The sequence below is a fragment of the Sturnira hondurensis genome, unplaced genomic scaffold (assembly GCF_014824575.4).
Source record: "Sturnira hondurensis isolate 20B ecotype Veracruz unplaced genomic scaffold, ASM1482457v3 Scaffold0019428, whole genome shotgun sequence".
NCBI classification, from domain to species: Eukaryota; Metazoa; Chordata; class Mammalia; order Chiroptera; family Phyllostomidae; genus Sturnira; species Sturnira hondurensis.
This window is the reverse complement of record NW_028092059.1, coordinates 146,486-167,886: the sequence shown is the minus strand read 5'-3', so window position 1 is coordinate 167,886 and position 21,401 is coordinate 146,486. Positions and strand designations below refer to the sequence as shown.

Genomic DNA, 21,401 nt, shown 5'->3' with positions numbered 1-21,401 from the left:
GGTAGAGATGGGTGGTCAGTGGTCACAGCCAATCCTTACAGCTGACTGGCCTGGGTAAATCCCTCCCATTGATCTGCCAACAGCAACCAAGGATCGACTGAAAGAGGAGGGTGTGCTCAGCCCACACAAAGGGCACCTCAAGTACCCAGCTTTGGTGATAGGGGAGGCTGTGCCACTGGACCCTGCAGGACAGCTACTACATTAGGGCACACATGAAATCAAAGCAGCTCTACCTAATACATAGAAACAAACACAGAGAGGCTGCCAAAATGAGGAGACAAAGAAGCATTGTCCAAATGAAAAAAAAATCAAAACTGTAGAAAAAGAGTGAAAGAAAACAGAGATAAGCAATCTAGCAGATGCAGTGTTTAAAACACTGTTTATAAAGATGCCCAAGGAACTTAGTGGACCTCAGCAGCACAAAATAGATTCAGTCAGAAATGAAGGATTCACTAATTGAAATAAAAAATAATTTACAGGGAAACAACAGTAGAGAGGATAAAGCTGAGATTCAAATCAATGATTTGGAACACAAGGAAGCAAAAAACAACCAATCAGAACAAGAAAAAAATCCAAAAAATTGAGGATGATATAAGCAGCTTCTGGGATAAGGTCAGGAGGTCTAACATTTGCATCCTAGGGGTGCCGTAAGGAGAAGAGAAAGTGCCAGAAATTGGAAATCTATCTGAAAAAAAAAATAGTGAAAACGAACTTCTCTAATTTGGTGAAGGACATAGACATGCAAGTCCAGGAAGCACAGTCTGAATTATGATGGATGCAAAGAGGCCCACTCCAAGACACATCATAATTAAAATGCCAAAGATTAAAGATAAAGAGAGACTCTTAAAAGCAGTAAGAGAAAAAAAGTTAGTTACCAGATAGTTGCTAGATGGGAGGCAAGTGGGGGAGAATGGGTGAAGAGGTGAGGGGATTAAGAAGTACAAATACGTAGTTCAGAACAGCCATGTGGATGTAAAGTACAGTATAGGAAATGGGGTAGCCAAGGAACTTATACACATGACCCATGGGCATGAGCAAGGGTGGGGGGATTTCTTGAGGGAGTAGGTGGTTATCATTATAATCATTATTTTTACTATAATTATAGTTTTCCAATAAAATACTACATTCTATATGGTTGCATGGAGTACATGAATAAAATGTTCTTGTCCTCCTAGGACTTGGGTGGGAGTGAGCAAAGGGGAGAAAATTAGGACAACTGTAATGGCATAATAAATAAAATATAATTAAAATTTTAATAAATAAAAATTGTTTTAAAAGTCAGAAACTCAGTAGAAAATAGTCAAATGCAGAGGCAATTCTCAAAATAAAGAAACAGACTGATTCAAAAGAGATGAAGTAATGCTCAACTAAAATACCAATCAGAGGAATCACAACAAAGGCAACACTGAAGTAATGCTCTGAAGCCATCAACTTGCAAAACAGAGTTAGGCGAAGCTGTGTGCTGATGCAATTACGGTGAGATGGAGCCCTTCTGAATGCAGAAGGGATGTGAACTTGTGCCCTCATCCAGGAAAAGGTCTGACAGCAGCACTCAATGGGTATAAATCCATATGTGTGTACCTTACTACCAACCAATTCTTAACTCCTGGGGATGTGCCCCAGACAGGATTCCTAACAGGTCAGGAAGGAGCCATGTATATGTGGTTTATCGCAATGTTGTTTGCGATCAAAGGGATTAGGTACAATTTAGGTGCTCACTTCTGGGAGCCTGGGCAAGCAAAGCTTGGCGTATGTACACCGTGGCAAAATTGGAGGCAGTTGGAAGAAATGAACTCATTTTAAATACATAAGTGTAGATAAATGTCCAAACACTAACATTAAATGAAAGCAGTAAGACACAAAATGAGGTTTATAGGACAAATAGGTTTATGCAATTTAGAAGGTCACATTCCCACGCACTCAACGGCATGTTGTTTTCCAGAATGCCACACATGCAGCCGTACAAATACATGGAGAGTGAATAGGATGAACACACACTGCACAAGGGATTGAGGTGAGGGTTGGAGACTAGAGTGAAATAAAACCAGCTAGGGGTCCTGCCCAGAGGATGTTAAGACAATGCCATACACTGGAGAGTATAGTCAACTCTCTGTTCACCTGAGGTTAAAAAAAAAGGCAAAACTAAAATTTATATAACTTTAAATGAAAAAGGCTGAAAGAATTCTTAATGGCATGCAAACTAATTGAAATAACAATAAGAGTACAAACTAATGTTTATATGAACAGAAATTAGAACAGAGACATTGTATGCAAACTGATTAAAGTAACAACAAATAAACACAAAATGGTATACAAACTGATGGAAACTACCTAAAAATAATTTCACGTGAGTCAGTTAGGGAAAAGGTCTGTTTTGCTCTTTTGCTTTTTCTTGAAACCACCTTCTAGAAAAAAGATTCACAAAGCTGGTTTATGATGGTTTATAAGCAAGGGCACTTTACAAAACCACTGTGGTGGGGCATCATGTTTTTTATGAAATTCTTTTTAGAGCCCCCTCCTATTCCTTGTATGAGGCTGCAGGGTAAGTTTACTACACCCAGTGAAAAGATCATTTTAACAAGTCCTTTGGTCCTTTTATGTCCCTGTTTGGAAATTTCGAGCACATAGTTGATAAGGCAGGAGGGGGTCTGACATTCATCTTAGGGAGAGTCACCACGGCACCGCCCCACGACTTCCAGGAGCTGATATACTTGCAAGTGAGGTCTAGGGGAAAGGAGGCCACTATTCTGGGCTAGCAAAGGTTGAAGATTCTCTCCTATTGCTCTGTCAGAAACCAGTTCACTCACTAAATCAGGTTCTCTGTGGAGCAGGCTCTTGCCCACTCTCTTACAGCAGCCTTGCATTTGATCTTGTCTCTTGTGCATCTCTCTCCTGCACCCTTCAAAGGAGAATGTATGTAGAGTTTCTGAAGAGGAACAGTCTAGGAAAGGATTCAAGGCCTTGTTCTTTGCTATCCCAGAATATAACAATATAGGCAGAAAATGAATTTGTTCTTTAAAACTGAAATAGCTATTTTAAGTAATGGAATTATGGATGAATGTTGTCTCCAATTTTACTTTTTATAGCTAGCAAACAAAAAGCATACTTTCTTTGATGTTGGCCAAAATGCCATTCTAGTAATGAATTGTGTGATGCGATTGACATGTGTCTTGTTGTGTAGCTAATTAGCACATTTTATCCTTCATGGTTCTAACTTTAAATAGCAGACTCAAGAGTAAATAAATGCCTTGTCTTTCATCTATATACCTTTTAGCTGCGTATCACCTAGCACAACACAAGTCTGAATTGCAGGTACACGAGGATTTATTTTCCATAAATACAGTTGGCCCTTCCTGTCTGCTGGTTTTGCCTTAGCAGATTCAACCAAATGGTTGGAAAGCACTATTTTCACATTCCCAACTGCTGAGCAAAAACACTGTTTTCAATCCAAGGTCGGTTGAATTTGCCCATGTGAAGGGCCACGTTTAAAGACAAAGTTATAGGTGGGTTATTTACTATGTTGGGATTGAGTCCCATGGTCAACTGTCCCATGGTCAACTGTAATAGAGCCTGTATAAAAATAGAAAAAAATTCTAAAATACAGATGATTATTTCTAAATATTCCATACATACACAATATTCTAGCATCTCTCCCTTTCCTATTAATTCTTTTTTTCTTCAAGGTTTTTGCTGTTGATGACTTAGGAATACTTATTAACTTTTCTAATTTTTCTCACTTTCTGTGTGTTCATCTCACCACTAAATGTGACGACTTGCAACTTTTATCTGACAGATTATTTTATTTGTCCTTTTGTTTTTCTCAAATAACTTTTATTTGGGCAATAAATGCATATCAAATCCTCAATTAAAAAATTCTTAACCAAAGAATACTTATCAGTTTGAGAGAGAGAGAGAGGAAAGAGTCATCAGTGTGAGAAATATTGACCAGTTGCCGCTCATACCCCACAGGGCGGGGATCGAATCTGCCACCTAAGTATGTACCCTGACCAGGATCAAACCCACAGTGTTTTGGTGTGTAAGACAATACTTCAACCACCTGAGCCACCTGGCTGGTGCTATGTTGGGAACCCCTCTCCCTGGTTTCAGGAGTTGTAACTACCCTCCATGGCTAAGGATGAGTGAGCGACCTCTGGAATGCGAGCCACAGGAGACAAAGCTTGTCTCTGGTAGCAAATGCTGCCTCAGTTCACTCCCCCTACCCCCAAAGCATGGTTGATGTTGATGATGGATAAGACTCTTCACAGCAAGGGGCAACCTAAGCCAGACTCAGTCACTTGGGAGGCCATCATGGAAGGACTTGGGGGGCTGCAACAAAGAGGGACCAAGGTCCCTTGCCCCCCAGCTACTGTGATATAGCCCAAGTCCCCACGTCCTCTGGGAGAAGTGCTACCCAGCTCTAATCCACTTAAGCCTGATCAGGAGGGGTACAGCTCCTTGTCTTGCTAGAGGGGATCTGGGGGAATATCTGGCATCACAAAGAGTTTCTAAAAAAAACTGTGAAATCTTCTCTGCTAAGAGTGCTTTCATTCATATGTTAAGGGTCCAAGTAGGAAATGAGTATGTCTCCCAAAGTTTCTGCAAACCCTCTTTCCTGACAGACACTGACTCAGACTAAGTGCTCAGATTTCTTTGAGATGATATCTACTGTTTGATCCTTGCTGCCTGTATTCCTGTGTATTGAAACCCAATAAAAGACCTGGAGGAAGGGGCTCCTGGCCTTTTTCCTCTGAGAAACTGTCCACCTCTCCCCCCCCCCCCCCAAGCAGATCATGTCTTGGTAGTGTTTACTTTCATCTGTGGCAGATGGGGGGACTTGAGGGCAAAGTCTCCCTCACAGTGCTAATTCTCACTTTTTTAAAAATATGCTTCCAAGGTACTGTAGGGGAATTTTATATATTGCAGAATGAGTCTGTTAATCTCAGAAATCAAGGCCCATTATCTTATTTCTTCAGATTTTTAACAGAGTCCATGTCTTAGGAGGACAAGAACACTTTATTCATGTGTTGTGTGCAACCATATAGAATGTGGTAGTGCTTTATTGGAAAACTGTGATTATAGTAAAATCATGATTACAATGATAACAGAGTATATTCTAGTCTTGTACCATTCTTCCACCTTTCTTCCTGAACAACCCTGGTGACACGAGTTGAGGAGATGGGAATCTAGCACAGTTACATAAAAGTGAATTAAAGAACTTTTATTACCTTAGTTTCTTTCCTCCATCAGCAATTTTAGCTTTTTGAAGATAACCTTCTTTCTCAACCATCTGCAAGAAGAATGCATATGTTAAAACTGTGACAAACTTCCGTGCATTATTAGTTTAAATGAACCTATGCTTTCTAATAGTCATTGCAGTGAGAGAAGTTTCCAGTCATAGAACTTCATTAATAATGCATGTATAGCTTATGGGAAGTGCCTGCAAGATGATACTCATCACAAGCCCTTAAATATCCAAAAGAAAGATTACAAAGAGCACTGTGAGTGATTTGTTAGATAATGATACACCTTTATTTGCTTTTCCTTCTGGGCATTGAAGTAACTTGCTTACAAAATTGATTAACAACAGTAAAACAAAGAAGAAAGTTATGCCTTTCTTAATTTTACCAATGATTCTTGGAAAAGTTCTTTTTTTTCTCTCTTCATCTCCACTTCCTCATGTACCTGATAAGGCCAGGGATTGACAAAAATTCAGTAGAACCAGGTAACTGAGCCACTTGAACCGCAGCGATACATTTACAACAGTGATGTTGCAGGCACTTCAGTCAGTTCCTAAAATACACTGTGTAACCCCATCCCATTACCTTTTTCAATGACTTGTGTTGGCCTCTTGTCTTATTTGTACTCACTGGATTTTATTACAAACACAACTAAAAGTTTTTTTAAATCTATTTTTAAAGGTTTTATTTATTTAATTTTAGACAGAGAGGGGAGGGGAGTGAGAAAGAGAGGGAGAGAAACATCAATGTGTAGTTGCCTCTCATTAGTGTCCCCCACAGGGGACCTGGCCCACAACCCAGGCATGCGCCCTGACTGAGAATTGAACTGGCACACAATCCGTGGACTCACACAAGCTGGGGCCATCTACAAGGCTTTTTTAAAAGGCGATTCAATCATTTTTATAATGCCTAGTTTTGTGGAGTTCTAGTGTATATAAATGCACACACGGTGCAAATTGTGATGCGATAACTCCCAGAAAAGTCTATAATAAGAGTTTTAATTTCTTAGAATTCTATTTCTACCTTCCCCTTTTCACACCTTCCACACTAAGACCTTACCTTGTGCTCTCTCTTTTCACCTTCTCCCCTGTGTTATACGCCAAAAGCTTTAAGAAGTCACCTGCCTAATAACAAAGGGCCACACTCCTTCAGTGCCACTCTCTGAGCTTTCCTGTGACTGTAATGCTCCACCTCCACCATTGCTCCATCTCAAAAACTCCTAAATGTGTTAAATTTACTTTAAATGCAATTTGTCTGTTAGAGAGTTATTCCATGATTCCTCTGTGATCTCTTTTGGGACCGCTGTCCCAAATCTCCATTTTCATTCTGCCATTGTCACCATGATAGCATTTACTGGATCACTCGTAATGGTCCACTTATTTGGTTCAAGCTGCACTTGCCCAGTGACTTTACCTTTCACAGCTGGATTCCCAGAACCTAGAGTACTTGATGGCATCAATAGCCACAATAATGAATACTTTTTAAAATATATTTCATTGATTATACCATTACAGTTGTTCTATTCCCACCCTTCATTCTCCTCCACCCTGCACATCCCCTCCCCCACCATTCCCCCCCTTTAAGTTTATGAATAAGTTTATGACCACGTGTCTCAAGTTCATTAGATTCTATAATTCCCCTACTATTCTTGCCCTCCCCCCTGTCTATTTTCTACCTACTGTCTATGCTATTTTCTGTGCCTTCTCCCCCCTTCTCCTCCTCCCACTCCCCTGTTGCTAAACCTCCATATGTTCTTCATTTCTATGTTTCCACTCCTGACCTAGCTGTCCTCTTGGTTTGCTTTTGTTTTAGGTGTGGTTGTTGATAACTGTGAATTTGATGTCCTTTCACTGTTCATATTTTTCATCTTCTTTTTCTTAGATAAGTCCCTTTAATATTTCACCAAGAATAATGGCTTGGTGATGATGAACTCCTTGAATTTGATCTTATCTGGGAAGCACTTTACCTGCCCTTTTATTCTAAATGAAAACTTTGCTGGATAAAGCAATCTTGGATGTAGGTCTTTGGATTTTATGACTTGGAATACTTCTTTCCAGCCCCTTCTTGCCTGTAAGGTCTCTTTTGAGAAATCTGCTGACAGTCTGATGGGAACTCCTTTGTAGGTGACTGTCCCCTTATCTCTTGCTGCTTCTAGGATTCTCTCCTTCATTTTATCTTGGCTAATGTAATTATGATGTGCCTTGGTGTGTTCCTTCCAGGAAATCCAGGAAGCTCAGAGAGTCCCAAAGAAGTTGGACCCAAGAAATAAATACTTTTTTGAATAAATGAGTGGATGGCTAAATGACTATTTAAATGAGGATTTAAATCTTTGTTGGAAATTGGGAAAACCAAAAAATCAATCTGTAGTGTGACAGATGAAAGGCAGAGATATTTAGCAGTAAATGAGTTTTCCCAAATGACTAAAATTTCTCTGGTTAAATAATTGGCTATTTACAGACTCACTTTGACATCTTTTCTGCCGTGTTGACTATATTATGTTCCTAACACAAAGCACAGTACTTAGCCTTCAAAATGTATTTGAGGGCTGTGGTTCCTGTGCAGGGGTGGACACACACAGCTGATATTGTTTCCTTGGGACTCTTTTTAAGACCTGAAGTGTCCTCTGTCTCCTGTGCACAATGGCAACTCTTGAAGAAAAACTGACTGCACCAGTTGCATAAGAGGCAGTGGTCACAAACAATAAGATCACTGTCATGGTGTTGGACAAGTTGGTATGGTGGGTGCCATCAGCATTCTGGCAAAGTCTCTGGCTGATGAGCTTGCTCTTGTGGATGTACTGGAAGATAAACTCAAAGGATAAACGGTGGACCTGCAGCGTGGGACTTGTTTCTTCACATACCAAAAGTTGGGGCAGATACTTTTACTCTGTGGTGGCCAATTCTAAGACTGTGGTGGTAACTGCAGGAGTTCATCAGCAAGGGGGAGAGAGTTGTCTCAACCTGGTGCAGAGAAATGTCAATGTGTTCAAATTCATTATTCCTCAGATCACTTAGTATAGCTCTGACTGTATCATAATTGTGGTTTCTAATTTAGTGGATGTGCTCACCTAGGTTACCTGGAAACTAAGTGGATTACTGAAGCACTATGTGATTGGAAGTGGATGTAATCTGGATTCTGCTAGATTTCACTACCTTATGGCTGAAAAACTTGGCATTCATCCAAGCAGCTGGCATGGGTGGATTTTGGGAGAACACAGCAACTCAAGTGGTAAAAATAATAAAAATAAAATAAAAGATAATAATGTATATTTGAGGAATACATTTTTGAATGAATAATAATGAAGATAATAGTGATAATTTATGATAGTCATGGCAAAATATTTTCACATATTTATATTTCCAGAAAATTCCTTTTACTTCAGTATGCTCTCCACAAGTGTAAAGAATCCAAAAAGCTCACTTATAAAATTTTTAGAATCATGATGTCCATTAGTGCTTTTTTTTGTACTTGGCTACATCTGCTTATTTGCTTTCTCATCTTTTATTCTATGTATACTGTTTGTTTTTCTTGGCGCCAAGGAACCTTATTTGTGCACCCACTGACACCCATACAATAAGCTCGGTGTTTAACTCTGGGTAGCACTGGTTCCTGAAATTGTTTGGGAAAAAGAGATTTTCAGTAGCAATTAGCAAAACAGGGGGAGGGGGCTCCCTTTCCTTAAGAGTGTATATGTTGAGTTTTGTTGTGTAACTGTGGACAGAATTTGTTTTACTTAAGCTTTCTTCTGATGAAAATAGTTACCCAAAGCCTGAATTTATCCACCAAAAAGCTACAAGACCTCTTAATCCATCAGAAAAAGTGATGCATGGATTCTCAGCTAAGAATATAGTCTTTCTAGCCCCCCAAAATTCACTAAAAAGCCGCTGGGTGGACATTTATACATGGAAATGTGTTATTTTCAATGATTTCTCTAAAAATAAGAAGAGGAATGTGAAAGAAAAAAAGCCAATGTTCTTTCTTTTGGATATTTCAGGGCTTGTAATGAGTATCAACCTGCAGGCACTTCCCATAAGCCATATAAGCATTATTAATCAACAAAAGCAGGAATAAGTTATGTACCTTAAAATTGCCTCTCCTTGAATATATAAGCTATGTTTGTCCAGACACTGCTGGACCTTTTCAACGTGTATGAGACAAAGGCCAGGCTCTGTATTTCTCATTTTAGGACTATAAATGCCGCATCATTGCCATCAGACAGGCTGAGCCATTTCCCAGGGTCTTGAGTCAATGTGATACAAGTGCCAGGTACAACCACAAATAGGCCATAGAAAAATGAAAGAAGAGAAGATAAATAGCAAGCTAGTTATATTTTCTTACACCATCTTCTAAAATCCCAGCTGCCTTCCGTGTCATTAGAAGAAGCTAATAATCCTGGTACTGTGTACTCTTACCTACTACATGCCTACTATTAATGGGCCTGTTTCAGCATCTCTACATGCATCTGTGTGCACATTTATACATGTCCAAACACTGCACACATTCCCTCTTTTGGGGTCAAGTGTTCATTTCTCACATTATCTCTTTTATACCAATGCAGTCATTCATTTTTCAACCACTTCTCACATGGAAAACTCCCTTCCCCTTAAATATAGATCCTCTGCTCACAATGGGGCTGCAAGGACTAATAGAGCACTCATAATTTTATTGAGGCTTGTATCCTTGTGGATTCACTCTCAAGATATTCAGGTTTCTCTTTTAGGGGGACAGTAAACCATACTCCCCAACAGCCATCTCAGAGACTTAGACTAGCTCTTGCCCTAATAAAAACCTCCAACCAGGCTTCCAGTCCTGAAAGCACTGCATTATTTCGAGTCCCATTCTGGCAAGCAAGTCTTTCATGAGGTAGATGTAATTACATTAGTATTCCTTGCCATTACAACTTGAAATACCTCACCATGTTTCAGGTACCAAGAATCAGTTATTCTGGGAAGCTCATAGAAACGGAAAGAAGTATTAAGGCAAGCAAAAGATTTCCATGTATTTTGTATGTGGGTTCATAGATAGTGCCATCTTATTTAATCTAACTATTTATATCTACTTTATGTTAATGCCATGGTTTGAATGGACAATGATAGAAGTATATAAATTACAGTCGAGTGTGTTAGTCACTAGATGACCTTGTCTCTAGTGAATTATAAACTTTGTACAGCTTTAGTTCTAAGCTGAGGATATTATTATGCCAAGTTCTGGGCCAACTTGAAGGCCTTTAAGATAGTGACACTCCCTAAATTATGTATACGTAAGAAATGTCAACCAATCTTTAGATGCTGAATCTGGCTTCTTGAGTGATTTGTCCATTGTTCCGTAGAAGCCCTTTTTAATGTTAAGTGGTAGGAAAGATCAGCAATTTGTCCAGGTTGGACGCCAGCCAGTCTGCTAGCATTGAGGAAGTACTCAGCAGACACAACTCTTCTCAGATACAGATGAAAAGAATGAATGGTAGTAGGATATCCAGATAGCACCTGTTTATCAAACTAAGTTGGAGGCAATAGACAAGGCAGGAGAGCAGAAGAAAACCTCTGATTAATGTAACAATTGTGGCAGAAAGACCAGCCTGTAATCATAAGTACAGACACTGCAATTTTTTATGTGAAGTCTTCACGTTGTTCTCAGATAAAAGAAGTAGAATTGAAAGCAATAGGTTTTCATCAGCACCAGTCCACCAAAAGAGTTCTATCAAAATACATGTTAATAAAAGGAAATGAACTGAATTGAAAACTTTCACCAGATTTTGCTGAGAAAGGATTGGCTTTTAATACCAGAACCACAAAACCCGTATTCCTTATAATATCTGCTCAGCCATTGTTCTTTTCCCTTTTGTTCTGGTTCTGTGTTCATTGGCAGCCCTGTGACTCCTAGTTCAGCACCCAAGTCCTTTGATGTAGGATATGGTTGACTTAAGTAGTCAGCATCAGTATGTTCACAATTATGAATTTATAAATCAGAATTACTATAGTTTATACATCAGACTCTTATACATCAGATCTGGTTACTGTGAAATAGTCCCTAGAATCATTATATTTCTAAGCCCTGATAATTTTGATAAATATAATTTTTCTAGACCCACAAAACCGAGACAGGTAGGTTACAGCCCTAACCTTGAGTGAGCCTTTTAAAGCAGTGCCGTCCTGTGAAACTTTCTATGACTGACTTTCTGCTCCCTGAAGGACTTTCCCTCATCTTTATGTAACTCCAACCTGGAGCTACCATACTTTTCAAACATATTTAGAATTTATTTTTCTATTTAATAATGAGGTGCTGTCTTTATTTTTCTGAACTTTTAATAGATCACAGTACTTCGTGATAGTCACGTTTGTTTTGATGATTTATATTACAAAGCTCAGAGTGAGAGCACATCTGGCCATATGGTTTTACCCCCTAAATGATGCTTCTCTTTTTCTGTTAAATCTTTTTTATGTTATTACCTACAGAAACATATTTTAGTCTGTTTTCTTTCCACTGTCTTTCCTTTTTAAAAATGTATTTTTATTTTTCTGTTTTTAAAATAAAAATTTCACTTAAAGCATACAATATAATGTTTTGATATACATACTTGTAGTGAAATGATTACTATGGTCAAGTTAAATAATGTATCTATTTCCTCCCATAGTTACTTTTCTTTTATTTATAGTGAAAGCACCTGAGATCTACTCTCTTGGCACACATATCCTGTATACAATATAATATTGTCAACAGTAATCACCATGCTGTCTATCAGATCTCCAGAACATATTCATCCTATGTAACTCTGTTGGCTTTGCTTCTCATGACACTGTCTTCAGGATGCATCCCTTCTGTTCTTGGGACTCATTGTTTACGTTTTTCGCCTCAGTGTCCCATTATTTTTACATTGTTTCCTTTGCTGTCTCAGATCTGCTGACCTTATGTGTGGACTTGCTGTGGACACAATTAATTAAGAACAGAAATGAAAACAAGGGACACAGATCATTTTAAAAATCAAGCTTATCAAAAAATCCAGCTTATCTGTATATCATAGAAAGTACTAATTAAAAAAATTAAATGCCTAATTATAGAACTACCTTACATGTAGCTCAAGAATGAAATATGATATTTTAGATACATTAAATGTAATGTTTTTGTCTAATGTAAATACATAATTTACTGTGCCCACCTTTAAAAAGTAGTAAGTCAGAATTCAGGTTAGATGCAGTGATTACATGACAAGGAGAACAGAAGAAAAAGAGAGAAAAGTGATTCTGGGTCATGCATGCATCTTGCCTGGGAAGGACCAACTAAGCATTCTGCAAGCAGTTCCTGAGAAGCTGGTCTTGATTTCAGGTCTCAGATTTAAGCATAGTTTGCTCACTGCGACTTATTTAGGACCATCTGGATACATGTTGCTCGATGCTTTCACGGATGTTCTTCCTTTCTTACTTTCCGTCCGAATGAGAGAACGTATAGGGCTTTGGGGTTCTGCTGAATGTCTTGAACCATTTCTCAAATGTTGGGTTTGGCAGAGCACATGCTATGTCTTGCCAAGTGCTTTCCCCATCATTTTAAACCCCTATGTGTTTCAAAGGAAACTTTACCCACATGTCTTTGATTTATTTACCCCTAACTCATCAAGATGTCATTTTAAAAAACTACTATTTGATGTGTGAAAAACTCCATAGCCTTTTTCCTGAGACTTTCATCTTGTAAGCATTGTGTTTCATTTGGTCACACTAAAAAATCCAGGTTCTTCTTGGGAAATGGGCTGATGGAGGCACCTCTTTGTGTCTCAGAAACTTTCTCCTGGAAAGTTTCTCCAGTCTTCTGGAGGCTTTTCCTGTGTCTCAATTGCCCTTCCTCCTCCTTAGTTTCTCTCTTCTGTCCCAAATTATATTTCTTTGTGTCTTAATATAACTACGTTGCTCTTTCTTTGCCTGCCATTGGAGTTTACTAAGAATGGCTTTCCCTGTTACTGCCTGGGCAATTTATTAGTGGAATTCTTTTTTAAAAATTATAACCTAATTTTAGTCTAGGCAGTAAGAAAGAAAGGATTACGTAATGTCGATAGTCTTAGTTTGTTGTTGTGTGCACTTTTTCGTCCATCTAGAGTTAAATGAATTTAAAATGTGGGTTTGAATGGGAGAAATCATCGTACCTGCTTCTGTGTCTTAATGTGTTCTAGAAACCTCACCGTCAGCTCCAAGCACTTCATGACCTGAGCATTGTTTCTCCCTACTGCCTGACTCATTTCCTTATTTTAGCCAGTGTGTGTGATTCTTGTAATTTTTCAGATGTAGCAATTTTTTCTGACCTCCAGACCTTTGTACTTGCTGTTGTGTTTGTTTACATCATTCTTTTTCCAGTTCTTTACTTGATGAACTGTACCCATCCTGCAAATCTCAAGTTAAATGTCCCTTTCAAAGAATGCTTTTATGACTAGTCAACCCAATGTAGGCTTTCCCTCTCTCAAAAAAAAAACACCTAATTTTTCTGTTGTTAAAGCATGTTTTGTAATGTGTATTTATAGAATAATTTCTTTCTTTGCTTGTTGAACACTCTTCTTTACCCATGGATTGAAAGCCCCTGGAGAAAATACATGAGTATTTACCATAAGGTTACGTAGCCCAGAACTAACACAGTGTCTAGTATAGGAATGGTGTCGACAAATACTGGAATTTATAAACACATGCCTGTGTGAGAAAAGGAAGTGCACATGAAACAATAAAAACGTGAAGATGGTTTCTATTAAAGTTATTACATTATATAACTTATTATTAACACACTACCAGTTTAAAGATCTAGGAAAAAGTTATTTCAGATGACCTAATTTTATCTTTCCAAAGTGAAATCCTGAGAGACTGGAGCGCTTTTGGATTTATTTATTTATTTATTTATTTATTTATTTATTTTTATTGCTATTGTTTTTTGCAGTTTAAGGAAAGCATGACCTGATCAATAGAATTATTTCCCCAGCATAGCTGTCCTTTGTTTTCAAATAAGAAAACACTGTATGCTCACAATGCCTTTCATCCTCAAAACCCTCATAAGTATTAATTAATCCACAAAATGAGGCCCAGCTCCAAAAGGTAGAATCTGTGACTTAACGCTTATCTGCAAAAACCTGCGTTAGCCCCAAGCCATGGCAACTTCCTGAGCTCTGTCCTCCAAATCCTCCTAGCTCGGGAGGTAGCAGATGATTCTCTGAAACCTGCCACAGGCTTTTGACTCCTGCAGGGTAATCCACAGACATGCCTTATACTCTTTTGATAAAAAATAAAGATGATAAAGTTTTAACATGTTCTAAACAGGGTTATTTTTATTCAACATTTCCTTATGAAATAAAAGGAAAATGCCCTGAAAATAATCAAGTCTCATGAACAGTTATAATATGGAATATACAAGATCAGGAAACAAATGTATACTAGTGTATTTGGTGTTTCATGTTTGAAAGTGTTAACACGTTATAGCACTTGTTAAGCATTCATATAGGTTCTCAGAAAAAAGTTAGGTCTCTCACTATCCACATGGATAGTGTAGGGATTTGAATATCACGTGACAGAAATGATGTCAGTGAACTAGGTAGTTTCCACCATGAGACTTTAGATTTTTATTAGAAACATATTTTGACAACATTCAAAAGAAATACATTATGCTTCTGTTTAATCCCATTGGTCACGATCTACTTTATTAAAGGGAGTATTCCGATATAAAGCATGGCCACCGAATAATGATAGCCTCTTCTGGAGCACCCACAATGACAGACTCCACTTTTGTAAAATGAATTGTTTTCCACCAAAGGGAGTACATCTAATGGGATACTTTTGCCAGTTATGCTTAAAGCCAAACCTTCTCACAATTCCTGGAAAATGTTCAGGAAAGTTCTGAAATATGAGAGATGAAAAAAAATGAGATTTATATGGCACCAAATGTTGGGCCTAAATAATCTCAAAAATCCACATCGTAAAAATAAAGAGTAATAACACCAACTTAAAGGATTTCATTATTTTCTAAAGTGTTTTAATGTATATTATTTCATCTATGGTAGCTCATGCTGGTAGGCATTGCCAAGGAAAACTACTGAAAAAACCTGTGCATTACTCCATAACCAACACTGAGGCATGAGGGAAGGAAGGAGCATTGCAGGGACTGAAGTAAGAAACATGTCAGATTTGTGAAAAAAATATGTATGTGTATAAATATAGTGTTTATATGTATTTATTTATTTTTAATTTTTATTGCTGTTCAATTACAGTTGTCCCCGATTTTCCTGCTATTACTCTACCCTGCCCTACCCACCACCCACCTTCCACATTCAGTCCTCCCCACTGTTGTCTTTGTCCATGGGTCCTTTATACACGTGTCTTGACAACCCTTCCCCTCTTTTTCCTGTTATTCCCCCTGGCTCTGGTCACTGTCAGTTTGTTCTTTATGTTTGTGTCCCTGGTTCTATTGATATCTAGATTAGTCATAGGTAAAGAAAACTTTACATGTTCGAAAATAACTCAGTTCTTGGTGTTACTTGTATTAGCTAAAAAACAATCAGAATGGGCAATTTGGGGGAACTGGTGGTTATTTGTTCAACATTTGGAGTAATTGTCCAACATAATGGAGTAATTCACAAATAAAAGTTGTGGGGGAAAGATAAACATTTCTGTCTTTAAAATCACATTAAATCATTTAAGTAGAGAGTAAAAATTGAATATAAACTTTGTTCACTGGGCAGTTCCAGATAAACAAGTACTCAGATGGAGAATCGGGGAAACTCAAGTCAGCAGTCAGCAACAGGAAGTAAGTTGGTTGGTAGTTCCAAAAATGTATTCATATGTGAGTATGTGTGAGTGCGTGTGTGCATGAGAGAGCAGGAGGGAGAAAAAAACAAGATTGAGAGACATTATAAACTAGAGCTTAACAAATTTTCCCTTCTATTTAGCCATGCCGATGCCACTTCTCTGACCTAACAAGGAGTACCGGAGACATAGGTATGTTATTTGTCAATATACTAATTCATAATTTTGGATATTCAAAATAAATTTTATTTATTAAGAATTGAGGCCCCAGAGTCAACACAGCCAACTACAGGCCAATAAACTAACCAATGACCTCAATGTTAAGAAGGTCAATTGAGAAAATCATTTCTGAATATTCTACTTTCTTTATTATTAGCCTATTTTTGATATGTAGATATAGTGCAAATATACCATTAGTTATTGGTTAAATTTGCATAATAACCATAATTTGAATTTTTAAAAATTGTAATTAGTATTTGTAAAACACCTTAAGGTTGAAGACAGCTTAAAGCACCTTTCAAATATAATTGTGCATATATTTGCATGTATATATTATATATATATATATATAACTGCACATGTATATTTATGTTACAAACACTCATGTTGCTCTGTTTTCAGTCTAACTTCTGCCATGTTCCATGAAGCACTTCAAAGCAAACATTTCCTATTGCTATATTTAAAATATACCTCTTTATAATGGTTTATATGTACTTTATTTGTTTTATAAGCCAAACTTAAGGGAAAAATGCAATGACTTCTTTATTCATTGGACAGTTACATACATGGTGCCATGACTTACATAAAGTCCTAGCAGTAAAACAGTGAGTGAGGCATAGTCCTCCCCTCAAATACCATATCATTCAGCAAAGAGCTAGTGACAGCAACCACCAATAAAATAAAATTAAACCAACCAAAAAGGAGAATATATTTGCAAACAGCTCCAACAAGGGATTAATATTCAAAATATATAAAGAACTCATACAACTCAATAACAAACAAACAAACAACCCAATTAAAAATGAGCAGGGGACCTGAGCAGACACTTCTCTCACCCATATGTTCAATGTAGCATTATTCACAGTGACAAAGACATGGAAACAACCAAAGTGTCCTTTTATAGATGAATGGATAAAGATGTGGTACATATTCCTAACAGAATACTATTCAGCCATAAGAAAGAACATTTGCAAAACCGTGGATGGACCTTGAGAATATCATGCTAAGAGAAGTAAGTCAGACAGAAAGAGTTAAAAACTATATGATTGCACTCATATGTGGCACATAAACTGAAAGTAACAAATGAGCAAACAAAACAAACACACAAATAAAAATCTCATAGACACAAACAATGTTATCGTGATTTACCTGAGGGAAGGGGGATGGAAAGGTGAAACCAGTCAAATATATGTTGACAAAATGATTTGACTCTAGGGTGGTGAGCACTTAGTGCTATATACTGATGATGTATCATGGAATTGTACCACCGAATACTATATAATTTCATTAACCAATCTCATCCCAATAAATTTAATTTTAAAAAGAAAAAATGCTATATCCACCAAAAACTTCCTATGAAATCATGCTTAAATAATAAAATTCAACATAATGTAGAAAAATGAAGCTGCTATAAAGAGGCAGGATAAAAAAGGGCTACAGATTCTAATTTGAGGATTCAGAGAAATACTTGCTAGAAAAAAATAAATGTTCTCTAAGTTGAGACCTGAAAAGTTGATTATGAAAAGAAAATACTGTTATATCTACTTAAATTTAAAAAAATTGGCTTTCACTAAGAAAAACAGGCATATATTTATTATCTGTAATTAATACTATTATTTTAATAAGCCTATAATATCTTAATATTAAATCAATTGACTAACATCTCTTTTCTGAACAAACACTAAAAAAGCCAAAAGCAATGTAAGGGGAATTATGATATAATAAAGAAAATACGAGTCATGACCCCTAACATCAGAGCATTTGCAGTCTAGCCATGAAACAAGTCTATTACCCATGAAATAAGAGTGAACAACAAAAGAGTGCTGGGATGAAGAAACTATAATTATTACAGAAAATTTAAGCTCCTTCAGAGTAACAGCTATGTCTTAATCATGTTACTATTGTTGGCTTGAGGGTATGTATTTGGAAGCAGATAATAAATAAGGTAAATCAGGGACCATGAGAGTGTTCTGTAGACTTGATGCTAAAGAAAATAGAAAGCTGTTGAACATTTTGAGAAGAGGAATGGAATAACATAGGTGTTATTTAAAGAAGGTTGGTGTGAGAGTGCTGAGCCTGTGTAGCACTGAGTACAGGGGCCAGTTGAGGGACTGAGATCTGAAGCATTAATGGTAACATATGTGAAGAGTCATAGAGAAAATATAGGCCCCAAAGAAGATGTGTTCTCAAACTCAATAAATGTTTGCTACTAACATCGATGGTCCCAGTGCAAATGGGAACCAGTTTGGCACCAAGGTGATGATGGGTTCAGTTTAGGAGATTTCTCTTCTGAGATGACACTGTGGCATATGGGGACAAATGACTAATTAGCAGTTCAAGAGGTAGGATGAGATAATGAAGAATGTATACAAGAATAGATCTGTGTATCATAGGCTTTGAAGTAAAAACCAAAGCCATTAACTGTCTGATTTGTGTACTCATTTACTGTATTTACTGAGTTCTTATCATGTTCTAGCAATTATTATAAAAATCACGGAAATAGGGTTATGAAAATAGGAGACAGTACTTCTGCTTACACAGAATATTCTAATGAAATGACAAACAAATAACATTTATATTATGCTACATGGTTGTAAGTTCTATAGAGAAAATTAAACTAGGATCAGAGAAAGGGAATGTGGGTGGAAATGGTGGGGAGAAATTTTTGTTTTTGTTTTTGTTTTTAAGAGAGGTTAGGAAAGACCTGCCTTACAAGGTGATAGTTGAATAGAGATACAAAACAAATGAAGTAATGAATTTTACAAATTTCTGGTTATCAAGTGAATCATTTTGTTCCAGGCACACACAAAAAAAAGCAATAACAGAAATGGTTTTAATGACCCCGTGGAAGAAGTAAGGTGGTTGGCTTGGCTGGAGCAGAATAAGCCAGGAGAAGAAAGGAAATGATGAGGCCAGGGAAGTAACTGGGACCCAAAGGATCAGATGAACTACTGGATGTTTTTCAGCTTATACCACGGGGAAGGATGGGAAGTCAGAGAAGAATTTGAGCCAAGGTGTGACATGACATAACCTGTATCTTAGCCGGCTCACTTGGCTGTTGTGTTAAAAATAAAAAGTAGAGAGCAAGGGTTAAAGTGGGCACATCCATTATGAGGTTATTGTAATAAGCCAGGTGAGACATGACACAGCATAAAGGTGGTGAGAAGTGAACTTTAAAATTAGTATCTGGGCTAATTTTAAAGATGGAGTAGCAGGGACTGAAGCACCTGGAAAATGATATGATCTCACCTTTAACAGGAAGCTAAACAACAAAACAAACAAGCGAGCAAAATATAACCAAAGACACTGAAATAGAGAACAGGGGGACAGTGACCAGAGGGGAGAGGGGAGGGAATTTCAGGGGAAATAGGGGAGGGATTTAGAGGAACATATATAAAGGATACATGGACAACAACTGAGAAGGGTGGAAATGCGAGGGAGTGGGGGAGCATGGGGGTGGGATGGGATGGGAGTAATAGACAGAAAACTGTACTTGAAAAATAATTAAATATTTTTTTAAATTTTAAAAAAGAATAAAATCAGAATTAATTTGGAATGTATTAAGTTTGAAATATATGTTAGACAACTAAATGAAAATGTCAGAATATATAGTACTGGAGTTTAAGGCAGTGGTCTATTCTGGAAAACTAGTTAGTATAACACAATATATAAAGCCATAAAAGTGATACAATACTCTACTGAATACATATGAAGAAAAAGAAGAAAAATAACAACTGAGCCACAAAGTTAGAGGAATCAGCTAAGAAGATGGAAAATGAGTAGCCATTTAATTAACTGGAGATCCATGAAAAGTGGTTTATTAGTAGCCATGTGAGAAAAATATTTTTTTAAAAAGAAAGTTATCATTTGAGTTAAATACTAGGTAGGTCTACTGAGGAGAAAACGTGAGACTTTACAAATGGATTTAGCAGTATGAAAACAATTGATGACCTTGATAGACGATGAGAGGTTGGAATAAAAGCCTAAGTGAAATTTGTTCAAGAGATAGAGGGTAGAATTTAACAGCAGTAAAGGTAGATAATTCTTGTAAGAAACTTTTATTCTAAAGCAGTGGAGAGTCATGGAGCAATAGCTAAAGTGGAGATGAGTGGTATAGAATATGAAAAGCAAAAGAAAGTAAGAGAATTAAATCAGGAAAATATTTTTGGTGTTAAGGATGAGAAAGTCCAAAGATAAATGGAATGGAGTAGTTGGAGATAGATGGGAATAAAGTCATCACTGTGTAATATCCTGTGAGCCAATGGACTGATAGCATGTTGACCAATGTGAAATACAGCAAGAAGTATTTATCGAAAAGGAGGTCATTAATAGAAAAAGCATCAGAATATTTAGAAAGGTTGAATTTACATGTTTTTGTTTTTAAAGAATTTTTATTGATTTATCTACTTTTTAGAGAGATGAGAAGGGAAGGAGAAAGAGAGGAATAGAAACACCAATGTGTGATTTCCTCTAGTGTGCTCCCTATAGGAGACCTGGCTCACAACCCAGGCATGTGCCCCTGCTGGAGATCAAACTGGTGACCCTTTGGTGTGCAGGCAGGTACTCAATCCACTGAGCCACACCAGTCAGGTAGGTATTCATATTTTTAAAATATCTCCAATATTTCATTCATTTGTGGTACTTATAATGTCTCAGGTACTCTTCTGGTCATTTGGATACAACAATAAACAAAAGTTAGAAAAAAACCCTACTCTCATGGACTTGGAATCTAGTAATGAAAGATTACTTTTTCCTTAATAAAACTGTCAAAATTTTCCATAGGCTGCCCCCCCCAAATCTCTGATTTCTGTTATACCCAGTCTTGGGTAATACCTTCTCCTTGAATGTAGATTGGATTGTGACCAAAAGAATGTGGCAAAGTTGGTGGGATATCATTTCCATCATTAGATTACAAGAGATTTTGATTTCTGTCTTGTTAGTAGACTCCCGTGCTCGCTCAGCTTGCTCCGTGCTTTGAAAAGCAAGCTGCCATGCTGGAGAAGCCTATGTGGCAGGTAACTGAGAACAGTTCCTGGCAAGCAGCCCTGGAGGAACAGCCCTGCCAACAACCATGTACATGAGTGGAAAGCAGATACTGCCCCTGTCATGCCTCAGATGTGACCCCAGTCCTGGCTCAAACTTTGATGCATACTTTTGAGGGACTCTGAGTTAGGGGACTCTGCTA

General features: G+C 37.4%; 1 protein-coding gene and 1 pseudogene across 2 annotated transcripts in view; one reads left to right on the top strand and one right to left on the bottom strand.

Annotated features, from left to right (window-relative positions):
* The window catches only part of ARHGAP15 (Rho GTPase activating protein 15), a 630,630-nt gene that overhangs the window by 534,372 nt on the left and 74,857 nt on the right, over positions 1 to 21,401 (bottom strand). For both annotated transcript variants that reach the window (XM_037027857.1, XM_037027858.1), the window contains exon 4: positions 5,226 to 5,287. In XM_037027857.1, the coding sequence (XP_036883752.1) occupies positions 5,226 to 5,287 (62 nt within the window). The remainder of the gene's footprint in view (positions 1 to 5,225; positions 5,288 to 21,401) is intronic.
* On the top strand, positions 7,838 to 21,297 carry LOC118974455 (L-lactate dehydrogenase B chain-like; annotated as a pseudogene).